We start from the raw sequence: 20544 nt of genomic DNA, 5'->3' as shown, positions 1-20544 counted from the left end.
TTTCGACCTGCTTTTGTCATAGAGAGTTCAAGCACCTTGCCATAAATGATGCACTGCAATGTACAGTAGATCATGCAAACAAGAAATATTCCCAATTTGCAGTAGGAAGTAATATTTTACAAATCTTCATTTTTTTTTTTGGCTCTATGTTACTTTTTTCCATCTTTCTTCTGACGTAAATCTCGTTAGTCCAATGGGGCTTGTACTTGGGTGATAAGGTGCAAAACATGTTCCTCTACCTCCAAAAGTTTTGTAGTCTTGTATAAAAGTTTGTGTGTGTGGAGATTTCAACTGTAGTAGCTTGTGTGAATATTGCCCATGCTGCTGTACGATTTCCATGCCTTGCATTCCGACAAACTCACCACTCTCCCTCTCTACCCTCTTGCACCTAGCCAACCAGACTGCCAATCAGACCGAAGTGGATGTCATCAAAAGCATTAGCTTCCCACCCACTCAGCTAACCTTCAACTTCACTGGTCTCGACCCCTACACTCCCTACAATTTCAACTTGTCGGCAGAAACCAGCGCAGGGAAAGGAGAGCCTTTTATTCTGCAGGAACATGCCATGCGTGAGTTAGGTAAGTGAAGTTTTCCAAATACTTCCTTGCTATGAGAGACACAAATGGGCGGGGCGATCTCTTTTGTTTGAGTGCACTTCTGTTTTAGCGGATTAATGATCAACAGCCATGCAGGGGCAATCAAAACCAGGTGTGAAGCCAGCAGATGAAGAAGGTTATATGTGGATCTACACTGTGTGATGTGAGTTTTCACATTTCACATGATTCCGTCTGAAAAGTAGAGAAGGAGACTGATTGGTCAAACACAGAGAGATGTTTAAAGGACACAGTGTTGAACATTTCCACCTGTAGTCTTGGTAGTGATGGAGAAAATATGAAGATCTGGACTTCTAGTTACTGAGTGGTGTATTGTGGTATTGAAGGAATGGAAACACACCCAACCAGTGTAAGCACTAGCTCATTAGAATCAGGCTGGGACATAGATTAACTTGGCTGTGTCAAGACAAGCATTTTCTTTTGAAATTGATATACCTCATTTGTAGAATTGCACTTGTCTGTGTATGTTTGGAGGATGTTGTCTTCTTTTTGTGATGCTTGCATATTTTCCAGCTGATTGCTCTGTATACAATCCACCCCCCCATCACAGAAAATCTGTTAATGAAAAAAAAAAGGCAGAAGACTGCATAGATATCTGTTGATGGATAAGGAGGAGTCCTTGGTCTGGAAGCCGCCTGGGTGTTTTTCTAATGCGCTACAGTAGTTCCTTAAGGGTTGTTAGAAGATCCATACACTCAGACAAGCTTTCCTGCAAAACAGCCTGCCTGTCTGAATGTGGGAAAGGCTGGATGTATTCCAGACTTGATTTTAAGCTAACATAAGGTGTGTTCAAGGAGGGCTAGCAGTCGCCAAAGCTTAGGGTGGAATAAATGAACAGCTACTTAAGAGAAAAACTTGCTCCAGAAGTCTCAGTGTGGAAAATGCTCCCAGGAGGCAGAATGCTTGAAAGAGAACGAGACAAAGAGAGAATACAAAATGTAAAACTGTTTTGTTTTTTCTTCCGCCTTCATTTGGAGACCTTTGGAAGGCCTATTCTGTTTTAGTCTTCCATGAACTTTTAAAAAGATTGCTAGTTTCCTACTGAGTTTCTGCTGAGCAGAACATCTTTTTGATAAAGATGTGCACTATTTTTGCTGGAACACATTGCACTCCAGCCATGGTGTGGTATAGGGAGTAGTAAGGTGTCCAACGTGCCTAGCAAGTTGCATTAAATTTTTGCTAGCTTGCAGAGGATTCAATCATCATCAGTGGCTGCCAGAGTGGTGCTAGCAATGACATGCTTGCTAGAGACAGCCAATGCAGAATTGGAGACGGGGTTTTCCCTACCACTTTAATCATTCTATGTGTGGTGTGCAAAAAAGAACAAACCAGGCTAAAGGTCATGTCACCCACCTTGGGTGGGTGACCGGTCAAAGGACCGGTGTGCTTTTTTTAATCATCAATGGAAAACTCAGCAGTGGTCAGAGGATTGGAAAAGATCAGTCTACATCCCAGTCCCAAAGAAGGGCAGTGCCAAAAAATGCTCTAACTACCATATAATTGCACTTATTTCACACGCTAGCAAGGTTATGCTCAAAATCCTCCAAGGTAGGCTTCAGCAGTATGTGGACTGAGAACTCCCAGAAGTACAAGCTGGATTTCAAAGGGGAAGAGGTACTAGAGACCAAATTGCTAACATGCACTGGATTATGGAGAAAGCCAGAGAGTTCCAAAAAACATCTACTTCTGCTTCACTGACTACGCAAAAGCATGGCAGAAAGTGAGGAGGACTTAAGCTCTTAATGAGAGTGAAAGAGGAGAGTGCAAAAAACGGTCTGAAGCTCAACATCAAAAAAAGGAAGATCATGGCCACTGGTCCCATCACCTACTGGCAAATAGAAGGGGAAGATACGGAGGCAGTGACAAATTTTACTTTCTTGTGATCACTGCAGAGGGTGACAGCTGCCACGAAATTCAAAGATGAGTGCATGAGTGCAGTAATGCTCAATCACGTCACTCATGCAAACGTTCCCATTGCATAAACCTGCCCTCTGCTTGGCAACCAATTTTTTAAACAATTCATGGTAACAATGTAGTTTAAGAAGCCAGTACTGTATACTGAAAAATGGAAACAAATTATTTTTACAAAGTTACTTTCCCATCTCTTTCCAAGCTTTAGGACCATCTAAAACTGTTGTCTTGCTGGCTGTAGGAAACTAGGGGGATAATATCTGTTCTATGGGATCCAGCTACTCTTTATTCCTGTTATTCATTTCTTTCTTTTTAAAAAAATGTAATTATAGAGTGACTTTTGTATTCTACGATAAAAGGCATGAAAGAGTTTGGTGAATTGCTCAAAATTATACAGGACTTCACTACAATAATTGATTGCAATATTTGAAAAGCCAATTTAATTGTTTCCCTACCACAATTAACAAATTATTTTTGTGGATGATTACATTGGCTTTCATTGTTCTAATCCATTTGATTATTTGAAATATAGTATTTAACAACTGATGAGTTAAGTGATCAGCTTAATTGGGAAGCTGGCATATAGTCATGGTTTTGGGAGTTTTCATGTGTGTGTGTCTGTGTAGTGTTTTGGTTTTTTTTACCCAACTTTGTAGTGTCAGGCATGACAAAGACATATGTGAAGTTGAACACTCATTTAGAATTGTGACTGATTGGTTGGTTGGTTGGTTGGTTGGTTGGCTGGCTGGCTGGCTGGCTGGCTGGCTGATTGGTTGATTGATCTATTGAAGATATCGCCTACTCTTGTCTTCAGACAACCCATATACTGAGAAAGTTCTAGTGTAAGAATTGTGCAAGGGATTCTCCTACACAGTCCTGCCTGGGCTTTGAGATCTCCTGCTATCCTCTGAACCACAGTTGGTGGGCTCATGAGACAGGGAGCGCCTTCTTGGGAGCTGCTTCCAAGCTCTCAAAATTCCCCGAGAGACGTTAGGCCTGCTCTCTCTATGGTGTCTCTGATTACTGCCAAACAAAGACATTTTTTACCCTGGTGTAGGAATCTGAATCTTTGCTTATTTCATTCCTGGAAGCAAGAAGAAAACATTTCAAAACCTTGTCCCCTGCTGTCCAAGATTATAAGAAGTTTTTGTGCATTTTTTTTTTCATATTTAGCATTTCTCTTGTGGAAAACTGATAGAAGTGTTGGGGGTGTTGCATAGAAAACCTTATATGTTGTTCAACATAACACAGAGTATGAAGTTCTCATTCAGCATATATTTGCTGATGAAAAAAGGGTTTCAGCGGTTGCCCTTTTTTTCCCATGAAGCATAAGAAAATTTGTATTTGATACATCCTCAGTAGGAAGCACATACTGTACCAGTGTTTGAGAACTGATTTTGGTTGTTGCAGTATGGGCTTTTAACTGGTTAGAGGCTGTCTTTTGTTTCATTGATAGAGTTTTAATTTGTACTATCAGTTTTTTATGATTTTGTGCATGGTAAAATTTGGTTGTATTTGTTGTATTGAATTGGAAGCTGCTTTCAATACCCTTCTAGGAATAAAAGTTGGATTTAAAATAAACAAATGATTGAATGAATAATTTGACAGTGCAATTAGATAGATTAGGCATCCTTCAGTCTCGAGACACTATGGTAATGTGCTCTGAATGGAGGACTTGGAACAGCATCTAGTGTGGCTGAGGAGGCCAATTCGAGAGTGACAATCCCTTCCACACTGAAGACAAATACAATCTGTCCCCTGTCCAGCTCCCTGATTTTGCAGGCTTTGTGACTGCCTTTTTGCCTTGGCCTGCTGAACAAGTGTCTGTTCAAAATGGCCATGATGCACTGCCTGCATCCAGGCTGAACGCTCAGATGTCAGGGTTTCCCATCTGTTGAGGTCCATTCCTAAGGCCTTCAGATCCCGCTTGCAGATATCCTTGTATCGCAGCTGTGGTCTCCCTCTGGGGCGCTTTCCCTGCACTAATTCTCCATACAGGAGATCTTTTGGAATCTGATCGTCAGCCATTTTCACGACATGCCCAAGCCAACGTAGATGTCACTGTTTCAGTAATATATACATGCTAACAATTCCAGCTTATTCTAGGACTACTCTATTTGGAACTTTGTCCTGCCAGGTGATACCAAAAATCTGTCAGAGGCAACGCATACGGAACGTGTTCAGCTTTTCTCCTGTTGTGCACAAAGGGTCCAGGACTCACTGCAGTACAGGAGTGTGCAGAGGACACAGACTCTATAGACCTGGATCTTAGTATATGCCATCAGCTTCTTATTAAGCTATATTCTCTTTATGAGTCTAGTCTAGAGAGTCTTGAGAGTGGGATGGCCCACCATATATTATAGGACCATAAGTCCTATAATCACTTGCCATTGGCTGCGATAGCTAGGGCTGATGAATGTTTGCATCCAACAGCATCTGAAGAATCACAGTTCTTCACTCCCTGCTTCAAGGCATTGATTCTTTTAATTTTATCAGTTCTTCTAATTTTATAGGATGAGCTCTTTTGAAGTTAAAAGTGGAACTGCTGGTATTTTTTTTTCTTTAAACATGCCATGAGGAGCACATACAATAGATTCTGAATAAGTCCTTGATGGCCAAAATCAGATTCATTTCACTGTCTGTGCAACAAGACACTGCATACATAGTTCTTGAAGGAAGGGATAGAAGTGTTTATAACAAACCTTCCTTTTCCCCCTTTGCCTCCATGCCCAGTGAGCCTGTCCTTTGAGAACATCAGCTTGGGTGAGATAGGAGAGAACTTCACCACCATCATCTGGATCCCGCGTCAGACCCAGCGAGAGCTGGAGGTTGCAGTTCATATTATGAGCAAGACTGGTAAGAGAAAGCAGGTGGTGATTTAGCTCAGCTTTTATGAGGGTGGGTGAGAATAACCCTAACCTTACAATTGTTCTCAGACCCAGAGCTTGGGAAAATCTACTTCTTCTTCTTCGGGGCCTCTGTGAATCACACTAGGAGTAATCCGCTCATGTGCGGAGCCTCATCAGAATATTCTAGAGCTTCTGTGGTAGCAAAAAGAGATACATTCGTGCAGACCCCTCTCCACTGGTATATATGTACATTGGTGCCAGGGCTCTCCCTTCAGTTAGGTCAACCGCTGCATAAAAGAAAGGCCGTGGCGATGGGGAGGCCGGGTCGGGATGTGTGAATCACAGAGGTCCACTCGAAGAACTACAATGTGGAGTTCTCCACAGTCGCCTTTCTGGGGTTCAAGCTCCCGCTTTGGAGGCAAATTGTTAAAGTTGGACACTTGAGACGAGGACAACTGCTGTCTCCATGAAGCAATAGTGACCGTTTGGTGGGAAATGGGTTTGCTTGAAGCCTCTGATTGCAGAAAATGAGCCTGAGGAGGGTCATTTTAGACTTTTAGAATGGGGGAACCAAAGGTGAGAAACTGCCACAGGATGGTGCCATGGGAAATGGGGTATAGCCATTTGGAGGTACCCCAGAGACATGGGTTTGACACTCACCCAAGCAGTAGTAGGACCATTCACCTGGTGGTGGTGGTGGTGGAGGAATGTCTTCCCTTAATGTCTAACCTTGAAAAACAAGTTTATATATAAACTCTTTAGACAGAAGGAGGGGTGGGAATACTGTATATAGAAATGCCTTCAGCATCCTTGGTGTGGGCTGCTGGACAGGTTTAAACCCAGCTCCGTGGTAAAGGTGGTAGTGGAAATGGAAAATGTAGCATAGCCCTGTACCTCTTGCTCTCTCCTTTTATTGCAACTAGATAAAGAAGACTGGCGCGATGTAGGGAAGGCTACTTCCAGCCAGGGTTCATACATCATTCCAGACCTGCAGCCAGGCAAGCAATATCGGGTTCGGCTTGCAAAAGACCACCGTATTGGGGAAGTTCAAACCATCTGGGAGACAGATCTGGAAACTAGGGGCACAGGTAAGTTATCTTGTGGATCGCCACTCAGACAGCGTTGGTCTTTGGGTGAGCTCAGATGTTATTGTACTTTAGCCATACTCGGTATTGGCTGACTATCAGGTTATCCTACATCAGTAATTCCCAACCTTGGGTCCCCAAATGTTAATCAGATGGTAACTCCCAGATATCTTACCAGCACAGCTAGTGGTGAAGGCTTCTGGGAGCCTGATAATCTCTGGGGACCCAAAGCTGAGAACCACTGCCCTACATTATTGCCTCTCTCCAGTTCGTAGGGCTCAGTACACATTCTGAGCAGGTGCACCCAGGATGCATGAGCAGAGGTCCACCACCAAGAATAATAGAGGAGGATGCAAGGCTGTTAAAGGAATCAACTCAAACTGAAACTATTGCTGCTGGCAGGAGGCTTGTCTCTATGAGCACGACTGTCTCCGGGGTTCCCAGTCATAGACCATTACAGCATACTGTACTAAAATCAGTGCCAGAATGAAAAGTAGCCTTTATCTCAAACAATGGCAGCAAATAGACTGCATTGTGGTTTTTTTGTGAAGTAAACACATTGAGGGGAAGGCCAGCTTTATTTAAGAACAAGGAATCTATCAAAACTTTGACTGCTTAGCGTACTAATCTTAAATCCATTTCTCTTGTTTCCCCACCCACTTGCTGATTTTTCAAAGTCTGCATGAAAATTTAAAAGTATTTTCACAAGCATTTCTTTCCAATATGTGCATTTTTTTGCTTTAAGATTACATGTTTGCAAGCTGTTTTATCTAATCTAATGTATTTTGTACATTATTGTCACTAATAGATGCATTTTATATGTACAGTTTGCTAACCTATGCATTTTTTGAATCAAAGAGGTACATTGCAACATGCAGAAAAGTGTGAATACAAAGAGACTGCCTGTGTTTTGGCTCACATATTGGTTCAGAAAGTATGAATGTGGTTGTTTCTTCCCCATTTCTGACTGAACCAGTATTCGAAATTTGATAGATTAGGCCACAATGTTTTTTTTTTCATGGAAGGAAAACCCAGGTCAAATCAGATCTGTCACAGCAATTTTGGAATGCATTATATACCCCAGTAAAGGTTCTCTTCTCAAGTCTATATTGATCTGATCCTGCAAATCGTTTCTGAAAAAGTGTGTGTTTTAGAGGAGCCATCTCATAGCTAGTGCTTTGCAATCTATCAGCTATATTTTCAAAGATGTTGGTTTTTATTGTCCTCTCATATTTATCATTTGAGCACTGTCTCCTCCTGGTTTCTTGGGCATTTTAATGGGTTGTAAGATGTATTATTTATGGCTGTTGTTATTTGATGTGACATTTTAAAAGGGGTGGAATGACTTGCTGTGATGTGCCAAACATGTCAAAGATTCAGAATGAGACGTGGGAGGAGACAGCGTACAGGTTGCTTCTGTCTAGGCTTTGGAAAAGATGAAGAAGGCAGGGAGATCTGACGATTGTGAAACATTTTGAAGAACTTGGCAAATGATTCGGAGAGCCATTGTTTTGTTTTGCCATTAAAGGGCAAGAGATAGTTGCTGTTTCATAATGCAATTAAATTTGCATTTATGTGTGAATATAGTAGAAACATATATACTACACAGATATCATATCTGTGGTGGCTCAGGATATGTGAATTTTTATACAATGGTGAAGGGAAGAGATTTCAGTGGAAAATCTTGATTTGATGGTGGCACATTACCTTGTTTTTCATTCCCTCTTAGCTGCAGGAAGGGATCATACAGACACATCTGCCTGGTGCCTGCTTAATTAGATTAGACATAAGGTGAAAAGTATCCTGTTCTCTAAAAATGTTAGCTATGTTTCATTTTGACTTGCACAGTTAATAATATAATGCTGCTACTGTGATTGATTTATGTTTCTAGCTGAATTTCATAGGTTTGCGGGCATGATTTCATTTGTTAAGCTGCCTGTTCTTACATCTTAATTGTAAGTTGCCCTGGAAGGCATATTGCAGGTAGGGGCACATGTTCCTTAGAGAAGGAGGCAGAAGACAGTGACAGCATGGTCCTCGCCCTGATTTCTGTCTGTCTGTAGGGTTTACTTTTTTTTTTTTTTTAATGGAGCAGCCAGATGAAGACCTTCTAATTTCCTGGGCCTTTCTGAAATTGCTCTAGTGCTTTTAGAACTAAGCACCATTATTTATCCATAGCTGTTCTCTTTGCTTTGGCTTTATTTTACACTGGTTTCTGTCTTTGTGTTGTTGTTGTTTCATCTTGTATTTTGTGATTTTAATATTCTTTTATATACTGTGCAGAGAATTATGGCTCTTGAACTGTTTTAAAAAGTAAGACGCAAATAGGAAACTGAGTTCAGATCCAACCTTTTATACCGTTTGCACCCGTTTCCTCCCCAGCGAGGTCTCAGGAGTTCTAACCCTGAACTTTGAGTGTGTGTTTTTTTTCTGAAAGAGACTGAAATGCCAAGTATTTTCTCACATCTGCATTTATTTAAAAACAGAAAGTTTCACCATCCCAAGAGAAGCCTCCAACCTGTTTGACCCCCCCATATTGCTTGGCTATTGCTTTTCATTGGTTCTCTGGACAGAAACACAGATGCCATTTGCAAATTTCACTGCTTAGACACAGAGGCCTCCTGAAATAATCACTGAAAGACTTTATGTGATTTCAGCTGGAATAGTGCATTATTTCTGATGGGCATTTGGTCCTTTCGCATCTGAGAGTTCTGCTCCCTCCTAAAAATTCTTAGTTCCATCTCTCTCTCTCTCTCTCTCTCTCTCTCTCTCTCTGTCTTTCCCCCCTCCTCAGTTAGTGAGAGTCAGAAGAGCTTGGTTGCAGAAGGTTGGTTCATCGGCTTTGTGAGTGCCATCGTCCTCGTCATCCTTGTGCTGGTGCTTCTTTGCTTCATCAAGCGCAGCAAGGGCGGCAAGTACTCGGGTGAGGTGCCCCCAGCCCCACCCTAGCACCTCGCAGCAGACCCCTCCGTGGGCTTCCCCCCAGGCTATTATCACTTATCAGTTATATAGCGCTTGTTAGTGTGCCTGGTGCCGTTCGTCCTCACAACAATCCTGTGAGGTAGGTTGTTATCGTTCCCATTTTACTGAAGAAGCGGCTGAGCCTGAGAGATGGGGGAGCTGGTGAAGTTCCACCTAGTGGAGGCCACAGCTGGACCCCCCTCGCATCCCAAGCTCTGGTCTATGGCTTAACTGCTCGGCTGGGTTGGGCTGGGCCTAAAGGCTGATGGGAAGACTAATTCCAGGTCAGGATATAATTGGCTTAATAGTTATTGCTTCCTTCAAGGTCAGCTGAGAGGTGTGGTTAGTAAGAGCTCCTCTATCACAGTGGTCCCCAACCTTGGGCCTCCAGATGTTCTTTGACTACGACTCCCAGAAGCCTTCACCACCACCTCTGCTGGCCAGGATTTCTGGGAGTTGAAGTCCAAGGACATCTGGAGGCCCAAGGTTGGGGACCACTGCTCTATCAGGTTATCACTGTGCTCCCAAAACTACAACTCCCAGGGTTACTTGCAGAGAAGCGAAGAGGTCTAAAAAAAAGGGGGGAGGGGGTCCCAAACCTGGGGCCCAAGATATCCTTCAAAAAAAACTCCCAGAAGCTATAGCTGGCACTCTGGGACTCGTCGTTGATAAAACTATTGGGGCCAAGTTGGAAACCACTGATCTATAGACTGGCTTGCTTTCATGTATGGCCAATGAACTCTTATTATTCTGTTACTGTTCTGAGAGCATTTGGAGCCCCAAACTTGAGAATTACGATTTTTGTAAAGAACTGGAAGTAATATAAGGAGACACTGTACAGTACAGTAGGCAGGGTTTTTTTTTTGGTAGTTTTTTTTTTAAAAACCCTCCAAAAATAAAAGCCAACCTTGGTTTGTCTTTGGATGACAGTGGGTCAAAAGAAGCAAATGTATAGGCAGGTGGGGGAATGTGTGCTCCTCCAGATGTTGATGGACTGCAATTCCCATCAGCTGTGAGCAGTATAGGCTGGGGCTGGGGATCATATGAATTGTGCGCTAACAATATAGGAATATAAAAGCCATGCTGGCTCAGACCAACAGCTTATCCGTCCCAGCACTCCGTTTGCACAGTTTCCAATGTGATGTCCACGGGAAGCTCAAAGCAGGACAGAAACGCAACAGCATCCCACTGCCTGTGCTCCAAGAGATGGTATACAGAGGCTTACTCTCTCTGGTACTGGTGTGAACATGCACACCCATCGCCATTAGTAGCTACTGATACATCTGGAGGGCCACATGACCCCCATCCCTGTGGGCATTTATGGGACTCAGTCTTCAGCTCTCTGAAAACTGTGGCACTTCTCCAACTTCTCCTTCATAGTGGACTGGAAAACGTCTTGGGTCCCAAGAGGTGTGGAGCAGCTCCTTAACCTCAACACTTCCGTGAAGGAGAGGAGATGTATAGCCCTTTAAAAGGGAAGCCTGTACAACTCTTCTCTGGTCTTCCATACTGGCCACCTTCTGGAGGACCCAGATTAGGCTCTGCAGCCCCCTGCTTCCAGCCCTCTGCTTTGGACGGTCCCTGCCCACCAGCGCTTTCACCTCATTTTGCCTGTGTTACTTTCTGTTCTAGTGAAAGACAAAGAAGACACCCAGGTGGATTCAGAGGCCAGGCCCATGAAAGACGAAACCTTCGGCGAATACAGGTATAAAGCAAAGATGTGGCAATGCCTCTCCAAAGTGAGCAAGGCTGGGCTAGGGAGGGGAGCGTGGAAGAGATTCCTTCCCCAAGGAATAACCCCAGTAAAAGATCCACTAATAAAAAGCATCATGAAGGGTGTTTATACACAGCTCTGTACACATGTGCACATCTGTATCTCTGTATAAGTCTATACATATATAACATGACAAAGGCCAGTGATCTGGACTCCAGGATACTATTCCCATATCTAGAATATGAGCAAGTGCTCATTCTCATAGTTATCTGATTAACTAGGGCCCCGTTCTCAAGGTAGACTTCGGAGGGCTAAAAAAGCATGCTTTTGGTGCCCCTCCCCCCCGTCTTCTGCAGATTCTCATAGTGTCTTGCAGGGTTTAGCATCCAGGATAGGTCTGAAGATTGAATAATCAGATTTTGGAAGGCATACAAGTGTCATTTTTTTAGAAATCAGGAAAACCAGAGAATTCTTTTTTCATTTTAATTTTTTTAAAAGAATCTCAACCTTTTCTTTGTCTTTATTCGCTTTTTCCCCCAAAAAGAATGTAAGTTTTTCTTTGTGGTCTCTGTGATTCACACACATAGGTATTTCTGCACCTGGACAGATGTTTTCAGGAACACTCAAACACTTTGCCCGTCCAGCTAAGCTAATATACTGCCCCACCCAATGGTCATTCCTCAGTTCCTTCTAACCACTGACCAGGCAGCATCTTCAGAAAGAGTATTTCTCTCTTTAAAATAGTTATTCCTTCCTAGAGAGTTAGTTCTTTTGTAACTTACCTATATAATTTACCTCCACTAACTTTTTTCATCCTTTGTTTTCATTTTTCAAAACAATAGTTAGACATCATCAAAGGTTATATCCTTTAAGGCCTGCTCATGCACTGTGTGCCGTGCAGAAGCAAGATAACATTATCCGATGGCCACAGGAAGTGTCTCTACTGCCTGGGGAAAGGCCATCAAACTCATCGCTGTAAAATCTGCAAATAAGCTTCAGGAAGGTGGCACTTAACATTGGGCAGTCAAGGCTAATATTCTGCTTGTGGGAAGCAGTTGTTTAAGGCCACTGATTTCATCCCAAAGGAGCAGTTCTCAACTTCAGTACTGACCTTGTCTATTTGTAGAACTTTATCAAAAAAACATAATAATGGAGACAGTACAGTTGGATGACCAGGAAAGTCAACAATCTACTGTAAATCTGCTGATGCAACCCCAGAGAAACCTCATACTGAGGTCCCAGAATTAATATCTAAGGAAGACTTACTGCAGTCTCAGCCAGATGCTTCCAAGTCATTGATACCAACTTCTTTGATATCAAAGAAAAGGGAGAAGGTGCCTGCTTCAGAATCCTCAAAGTTTAAAAAGATTTTTAAAAAGGACAAGTAGTGCTCACCTCAATACTGATGCCTACCTTAGGATATAACAGAGATTGCTTGCTTGGAATCAGTGTCTGAGGATGAAGTGGGTCTTTCCAGAAAAGATCCACAAAAATCACAAAGAAGCGACTCTTAAGCTTCTTCAACAAGTTGACACATTTCCAGTTCACCTGAATTGGACAAGACTATTACTGATTCACAGCATTAATCAACAACCAGCAGACCTCAATCTTCTGGACATTGACTTAAATCAGTCTCGAGGTTGCCATCCCTACAGAGAGGCTCAGCTAAGGAGGATAGATCTTCAGGATTACCCTTGAGAGAGCTCAGTTAAAGGGGGTAGACCAATGGGTCCCCCATAACCTTTCTTAGCCCTGCTACCTTTCCATGTGGGTGCAAATTGATAAGCTCCAATGACCCAGTATGATGGCAGATGGACTAGAGAGATGTTTCAAAGCCTATTTAAGCAAATGTTGAGATTTAAGTCTCCTTCAGTGATAGCGTCAGAAATAATCAAAATAAAAAAATGTCAGTATTGAGAAAACCTTTGGTATCAAACTATGCTTCCCCAGCATCAACACTGAAAAGAAGTTGATCTCTATCATCATTTTCAGAGTTGACTCTTTATCAAGTATTCAGAAAAAACAGAAACAAGTCCACAGTCAGTTCAGACATGTCTGATTCCAAGCAACAATCTCCGGATTGATCTGCTACTTTGAAATCAAGGAAAGACCAATCAGTTTTAAAGCAGAAGGACAAGAAGTTGAACTTGAATCAGGTGAAATGGAGCTCGAAAAGTGCTGAACTAGTTCCAACTAAGTCAAAGGATATTGACATATGTGGTATTTGTCCACAAAGGAGTCAATGGAAGAACATGAGAGAGGGGGGGGCAATCTCATAATCATATGAGTTAGCTAAATGTCCTTGCCAAGTTACTTCAAGGGATGGTCCACATAGGATGTGGCAGCATCAATAGTCTTTTTTTAAAGGGGACTCAATTACAGGACATTTGCAGGGCTGCAACGTGGTCCTAGCCTATGACTTTTGTTAAGCATGACAGGTTGAATGTTAGAGCTCAATTGGATGCATTGTTTGGTTGTGCTGTCCTATCTTCCCACCAGCTGGTAAACTGACATAGCAGCAGCTTGGAAGTCACCCATATGTGTAAATCACAGAGACCACAAAGAAGAAAGACTGGGTTCTTTGAGTGGTCATCTGTGAGTTCGTACAACCCACCCAACCTCCCCTCTGATTGTCTTGCAGTTGTGTTGTGGCATTGGATGGAGGGATCTGAGGAACAACCATAGGATGGAGCAGTATATTAGCCAAGAGGGAAGGGCAAGGCTCAAGAATATTCCCAACAGCACAGGAAGTACCCATGCGTGCAGATTCACAGATGACCACTTGAAGTACCACAGTTACAGGCAAGCTGCCTGTAACTCATGGCTTTCTTGCCAATTTGCTTAATCCGCACAATTTAGAAAGACTGCAATATGTAATTTTTTCTTAGGCAGATACTTTGGATTGCCTTTTTGTGGATACCTTTTTCTCCCCCCCCCCCCAGCATTGACTGTCCAGTCATAGGCTCAGCGAGTGAAGTGGAACTAGATCCAGTGGAGACAATAACTGTGACAAAAGTGGTAGTGGGGGGGGGCTCTTTTATAAATCCTTGTGCATAGCACACTCACCTGTCAACCGAGGGTTGATGCTGGGGAGAAGCACGGTGGGCAACGATGTGAGTTAAATACATTTGAGGGGCTCTAACAGTGTCACAGGACGTTGATGGCACTCTTCCCCTGGGAAGCCAATGGAGCTTATGCATTCACATTTAGCTGCTATGAATTGTGAACTATCCATTTCTACAGAATTGGTAACCTGCAGCAGTGTTTGAGGCTGGGTGGGCAAAGAACCAGTAGGCCAAGGGAGGAGGTGAGGAGTTTTTGAAAAGGTTGGCTAACAGCCAGAGGGTGAGAGGCTATCAGAACGGGGGGGGGGGGGGACCCCAAGCGGTACTCCGAAGGCTTCCCCTGCTTAGCTCCGTTGCTGCATGCGTTTCTGCCTTTTACCCCCTGCTGTCCACCCCAAAAGACTCATGTTAGTTCTTCCTTTCTTTTCCCCTCTTTTTTCATCCCAATGCTTGCTTCACTCATGCAGATCTCTGGAGAGGTAAGAGGAAAAGAGAAATATTCTGGGACTGAGGATGCAGGGAGGGGGCGGGACTGGAAGGGCCAGGACACCCACCTTCTTGCCCTTTTCTCTTTCATTTTTTCCCCACTGTCCTTAACACATCATGGAGAAGGTGAGGGTCTTTTGCCAAGTGAGCTTTAAACACATTTTTGGTTCCCCTCCCCTTTCTAACTTGAATGGGAAAATGTGCTAAAGATAGAACTGAGATGCATTTCTAAATGCTCCTGGCCTTGCCTGAATGACAGTGGTGAGTGGTGTGTTCCAGACTAAAAGGCGCTCTTCATTTTCACAACTTTTTAAAATTGTGGGTTTTTAAAAAAGAAAAGAGTAGCTCTCCCCTGAAATGGTAGATGCCAGCTATCGCTGTAAGAGTATGCATAGATATTCTGAATATGTACACACACTTTATTGTTACAGCATCAAGCCATATACATAAAACAAAATTAAATGAAGAGCTTCAAGTACTGACATATACTGCAAAAAAGCCAAATCAAATAAGCAAAAAGCAATAAGCATAATTCTGAATATGGAAAACAGCAAGGTCACCCTGTGTTGACTGAATAATAATAAAAAAATGAATGCAAGACTCTGACCTCTACTTGTCCCAGCTAGGGATGGTTTACACCACCGAGATCCTTAAGGCAGGATCACTCCCCAACTCCATTCAAATTAAATGAGGGCACAACCCATCAGGAGGTTCTGCAATGCCCAGAAACAATACAAAATGTTCTTAGGAAGAGTGTGCTCTGTGAATGATCAGGTCCCCTCTTCTGAAATGTCTAATAGTATTCCAAATCTGCCACCTTCTTAGCTTGCCTGATAGCAGAGATCCCACTGCATAGACACCATCTTACACTATGTAACTTCAGATTAATAGCATTTTCTTCCACCAGCAAGGGGCAAGCCTAGACATCCCTTGGACTCCCTTCCAAATTTACAATTCTGTGATTGTGCAGTACTTTGCAACACAGTCCTATGCACATTCAAGTACAGCCCACTGAACATTTTATGCATCCTTACTTCTGGGTAAGCATGCATGAAAATGCAATTTATTCAAAGCAGATGCATAATCTTTTAGGCCAGGATGGGCAAAGTGTGGCCTGCAGGTTGCGTGTCGTTCCCCAAGTCTTTTTTGTAGCCTCCTAAGGAAAAAAAAAACCCATAGAAAAAAAGGGAACAGAGAGCTACCACTAGAAACTGTATTTTTCTATTGCTTATACACCTCTGCCACAGCATCCATTCAGTTTCGCGGCTTTTAAATCTTAAGGGTGGAACTAGATGGCCAAGTTATCTTGCCTTGGTCTAAATCATACTAAACAGAGTTGCTTTGAAGTGTGTCATTGGGGCAATCCTTGCATCTACATGCAAGGATTGACCACACCACACTTTAAACAAACCTGTTTGTCATGATTTTCTATCTAGACTGATCTTTCCCTTTAAAGGGAAAGGGATTTCACCTCACTTTCCTTTTGAAGGGAAAATAGGGAGAAATCCCCTTCCTGCCTCCTCCTGTGTGCTTTGCCTAAACCATAGGAAGAAATGAAGCTGCTGCACGCAAGGGGGAGAGAGGGTACATGTGTGAATGTGTAAAGACCAGGGGAAAAGAGACCAAACTAGTGGCCGTGCATGACCTGACTTCCTGTTCTCATTTTTTTCTTTCCTCAAGTTTGTCCTTGCTTGGAACTAGGCAACAGCCTCTCCTTTCCCAGAATTACTTCCCCCCCCCTTCCTGTTTTCATCTTGACAGGTCTTCGCTCAGCATACAGGCTTATGCCCTCTCAGCCCACCCCTTCTTGGTCTTGTCATGGGGGTTCCCAGCCCTCCCAGTGGAAGGCACTGAAGAGAGGCTTGCCCAACATGCTGTAGTCTGCATGCTCCCCTCTTTGCTAGGCACAATAGAAAGGGACCTCCAGAGATGTGCAAGAATGGATCGTACAGGGACCCAAGATGGCGTCCAACATTCCCAGCCTCACATATCCACAGGCCCGTGTGCACACTTGGGCAGCTGGCCATCTTTCCTAGATAGTCATGTGTTCCTTTGATGACAGTTGCCTCCCTACTTCTGCCGGATGGCATCATAGTCTATGGGCTGGCTCATGGGGGTGATGAGACAATAATGATGTGGATGGGAAAAGAGCATGATTTCTGGCACAGGCCAGCATCTTTTTAAAGAATAACTGAAAATAGACATTGTAGTTACTTTTCAGACAAAGGAAAGTAAGTAATTATACTGGTGTTTAATCACTTTGGGGGGGTGGCACTCTAGTTGTATCCAATTGCTTTTTCAAAACAACTTCCCAGGTTCTGTGGGGTCATTTGGGGTTAAACTGTCAATTGGGAACCGTCTCTGATCATCCATAGAGAAGGATGCAGCTTCCCTTGCACTCATTCCCAGTTTATGTGAATCCCCTCAAGAATGCATGGATTGGATCTTTGGTGCTGCCTTCTCTCTTGAGGATTGGAGTCTCTTTCCTCTTCTCACCACAGTCTTTTCTCCCCCTCAGTGACAATGAGGAGAAGCCCTTCACAAGCAGCCAGCCCTCCCTGAACGGCGACATCAAGGCCCTGGGGAGTGACGACAGCTTGGCAGACTATGGGGGCAGCGTGGATGTTCAGTTCAATGAGGACGGCTCCTTCATCGGGCAGTACAGCGGGCAGAAGGGCAAGGAAGGAGGTGGAAATGATAGCTCAGGGGCTACCAGCCCCACCAACGTTGTCACTGCCCTGGAGTAAAAAGGGGCATTTCCCCAAAGGATCAATCCCTGGGGGAAGAGGATTTCCCTGTGGATGACTAGGGGGAGGTCATAGGGATAATCCCCTCCTCCCCAAGGGAAAGAAACAAAGAAATTAATCTCTCTCCTTTACACAGAAAATGGTAATTGGGGGAATTTCCCCCATTTTGTTTACTAACTGACCCTCCCCCATTCACACAATCAAGGAGGGTTAGAAAATGAGGGGATTCCCAAAATTATCCACCCAGCCCTGAGCAAGTCTGTCTCCTCCCCACAAAAACCAGTTATCCTTCAGCCAGATTATGTGTGTCTGTATGTGTGGTGGGAAGGGAGGGAAAGAAGGAATAACAAGATCCAAGGGGTGGGCTTATTGAGATGCAAATGGGGAATCAACAGGAGGGGCTTTGGGTTCCAAATTGCCAAAAGAACTGATGACCCCCCTGCCCAACTCCTCAAGTCTCGGAATTGTTGGGGTTTTTTTTAAAATCTGTCCATGTTTAGCAAGAGGGTGTCTGCTGGTGCTGCGAAGTCCCATCTCGACTCCAATGGGAATCAATGGGCGGAAGAATAAGGGCTGGGAGCCAGGTCTTCTCCTTGCCTCTTGAGAAAGGAAGGTGGGTTAAGTGACAGGACGGAGAGTCATCGGTGCACTTGGCCCTTCATTCTGGACAGGGAGTAAGTGTCCGTGGGCTGAAAAGCTGACAGAATTTGGGATTTTGATTCATTCTAGCATTCGCCCACTTCTCAAGGATTAAGCCGACGGGAGGCCACCTACCATTTCTACCCGTGTAGAAGCACCGTGTGCTTGTGTTGACTCTTCTCAGCCCCACTCTGTTGCTCTGTCACTCCTTTCCTGGCAAGTCAGCTTGTTTACTCAGGCGCTCTTGCTTGTCCTGCATTGCTGAGGATGCTGGAATATATTTTAGGGCCCTACTCAGTTACATGTGGGGTCTCGGCTGGGTCTTGTCATCATCCCTGCTTGTGAACTGTGTGTACACTAGAACAGTCCTCTGTAGCTCTGGGTTGCAGAGGAAGGTTGCTAGTGGTATGCAAGTGAGTACTTCAGAAAAAAAAAACTTCCCCGCTGTTGCTCCCTCAAGAACCTCTGATAAATTCCCCAAGAGACTCCATGGTGCCCTGGAACACTGTTTGAAAACCTTGCCTTCTGGTGCTGAATTTCCCCTCTTAAGATTCCCTCCCTTCCTCTGTCTCTCTCATTTTGTCTTTGGGTGCCATGTTCATTTATGTTTCTTTCTTCTGATGACCAAAACGTGTTCCTTCCAGGGGAGCAAACCCTCGCCATTTCACGAAACACCGTCTTTCCCGGTTCCTCATTCCTACCCTTCCCACAAACAGATACCACGTCCAAGAACTTCCCTGCTTCTTGAATGCATCTCACACAGCTGCCTTGCGACATGTTCTGTCTTTCGAAAGTGGCCTCTTGTTCACTGAATCAAATCCCACCCCGTCTCCACTTCTGTCTGATGTAACTTTTTCCCTCCCTCTCTTGCTTGTCAGGGATTCAATAAATCCTTGCTTTTTTTGCATAAAAATGTTTTTTGGAAATAATTAAAAAAGGACAATAAAAGTACTCCAATGTTTTAAGCAACCCTACACAAAATAAACCCTGCCTTTTCCCTGGTCTGTAAATATTTCAAACCCTTGTGCTCGAGTTTGTTTTAGATGTCTTAGGACTGGTGTTTTGAAGTCTTCTAGTTGGTCTATTTAGGTGGCTTGGAAGTAAAAAAAAAAAGTAAGAAAAAAAACCCACATTTTAAGAACGTTCTCTCTCCCCTGACATGTGATGCCATCCCTTCTGCCCCCACCAAGCCTTCCTGCCCTATGTATTCTTCTCTTTCGTCAGGTCTGTTGCTATCTACTTTTCTCTCTCGATGACTTTTATATATATATATATGTATATATAAACAGAATTATAAAATGGTAAATAAATGCTGACATTGGAGCGTGCTTGGTGTTATGATGGGGAAATAGGATGGGGGGTGGGGGTGGGGGGCTTCTTTTACCTGGGTTTCTCATAGGAGCATCTGTAGGCAGTCACAACCTGCCCCCCCCCCAAAAATGACATCAGGCTTCCTTTTGACAACCCCTCAGCTTCTGGACTTTGAAACGCCATATAATATAGAGGAACAGCAGCTCTAGCAGGCCCCCATGATCAGTCAGTCTCTGGCACCCCTAGGTTAAAAAAAAGACTTTTCATGAGACCCTGCTCAACAAGGCAGGCCATACAAAGTGGGACGGAGAAATGGAGAGTGCTGATTTTTTTTTCCAGGTTCTCTCTCTCTCTTTTCACAAGGTCCCTTGCCCCTCCCGGCTGAGATGGCTGCCAAAGGAAGAAAGACAGCTCATTTTGTCTCTGATGATGCACCCCTTGGTTCCCAGCATGGTGTAGTGGATAGAGTGATGGCCTAGGTCTCAGGAGGCCTGGGTTCAAATCCCTGCTCAGCCATGGAAGCTCACTGGGGGCGTGGAACTGGTAAAACCACTCCTTAAACATCTCATTTACTTTGAAAGCCCTGTTAGGGTCGCTATAAATTTCTTCTGACTTGATGGCACAGAACAGCAACACACTCCTTGCAAGTCAGTGAAAGGACTTTGCTCTGAGCAGAGGAAAGCCTAGAATATGACATTCCTCTCTAAAGAGATGGACTGGGAATGGAAATCATAGTCAGGGTGGGGGCAGGACCACACTACAGTTTGGAATGGTGAGTCTGAAATGATTTCACCGGTGTTAAATGTTAGAAGTGGAGCACTTAATTTGTTGTTGCTGCTGTTTAAAAGCTTGAACATGTTTAATTTTTTTCAGTTAGTATTACTAAATGGTTTATTTATTTGAAATATTTCTGTCTTCCTTTTATCCCTAAAAAGGACCCAGAGGTGACTTAAATAATTAAAAAGACAATATTTAAAAGCTAAAAAAGTAAGTGTACAAATAATTTAAAAAAGAATTAAGCAAGTATTATATTAATGAAATCATCAACTTTAAAATAAACAAGAGGTGTGCAGTTTTGGACTATGCCACTCAGAATTCTTTAGGCCTGGGGAATTTATGGGATTTGTAATCACAAAAAAATCCACATGCCTCTAATAAGCAA

General features: G+C 43.5%; 1 protein-coding gene across 8 annotated transcripts in view; it reads left to right on the top strand.

The window, feature by feature from the left end:
• Positions 1-19197, top strand: part of L1CAM (L1 cell adhesion molecule) — a 113822-nt gene extending 94625 nt beyond the window's left edge. For 3 of the 8 annotated variants that reach the window (XM_078386560.1, XM_078386563.1, XM_078386559.1), the window contains 7 exons: positions 393-578; positions 5259-5381; positions 6298-6462; positions 9254-9382; positions 11053-11125; positions 14667-14678; positions 17204-19197. In XM_078386560.1, the coding sequence (XP_078242686.1) occupies positions 393-578; positions 5259-5381; positions 6298-6462; positions 9254-9382; positions 11053-11125; positions 14667-14678; positions 17204-17432 (917 nt within the window). In that variant the 3' untranslated portion in view covers positions 17433-19197. The remainder of the gene's footprint in view (positions 1-392; positions 579-5258; positions 5382-6297; positions 6463-9253; positions 9383-11052; positions 11126-14666; positions 14679-17203) is intronic. The other 5 variants (XM_078386562.1, XM_078386565.1, XM_078386564.1 and 2 more) reach the window with 5 other exon arrangements.
• Positions 19198-20544: the final 1347 nt, after the last annotated feature.

The sequence above is a fragment of the Pogona vitticeps genome, chromosome 2 (assembly GCF_051106095.1).
Source record: "Pogona vitticeps strain Pit_001003342236 chromosome 2, PviZW2.1, whole genome shotgun sequence".
In the NCBI taxonomy this organism is placed as follows: Eukaryota; Metazoa; Chordata; class Lepidosauria; order Squamata; family Agamidae; genus Pogona; species Pogona vitticeps.
Note: the sequence above shows the minus strand (reverse complement) of the source record. Positions and strands in the feature narration are given on the sequence as shown.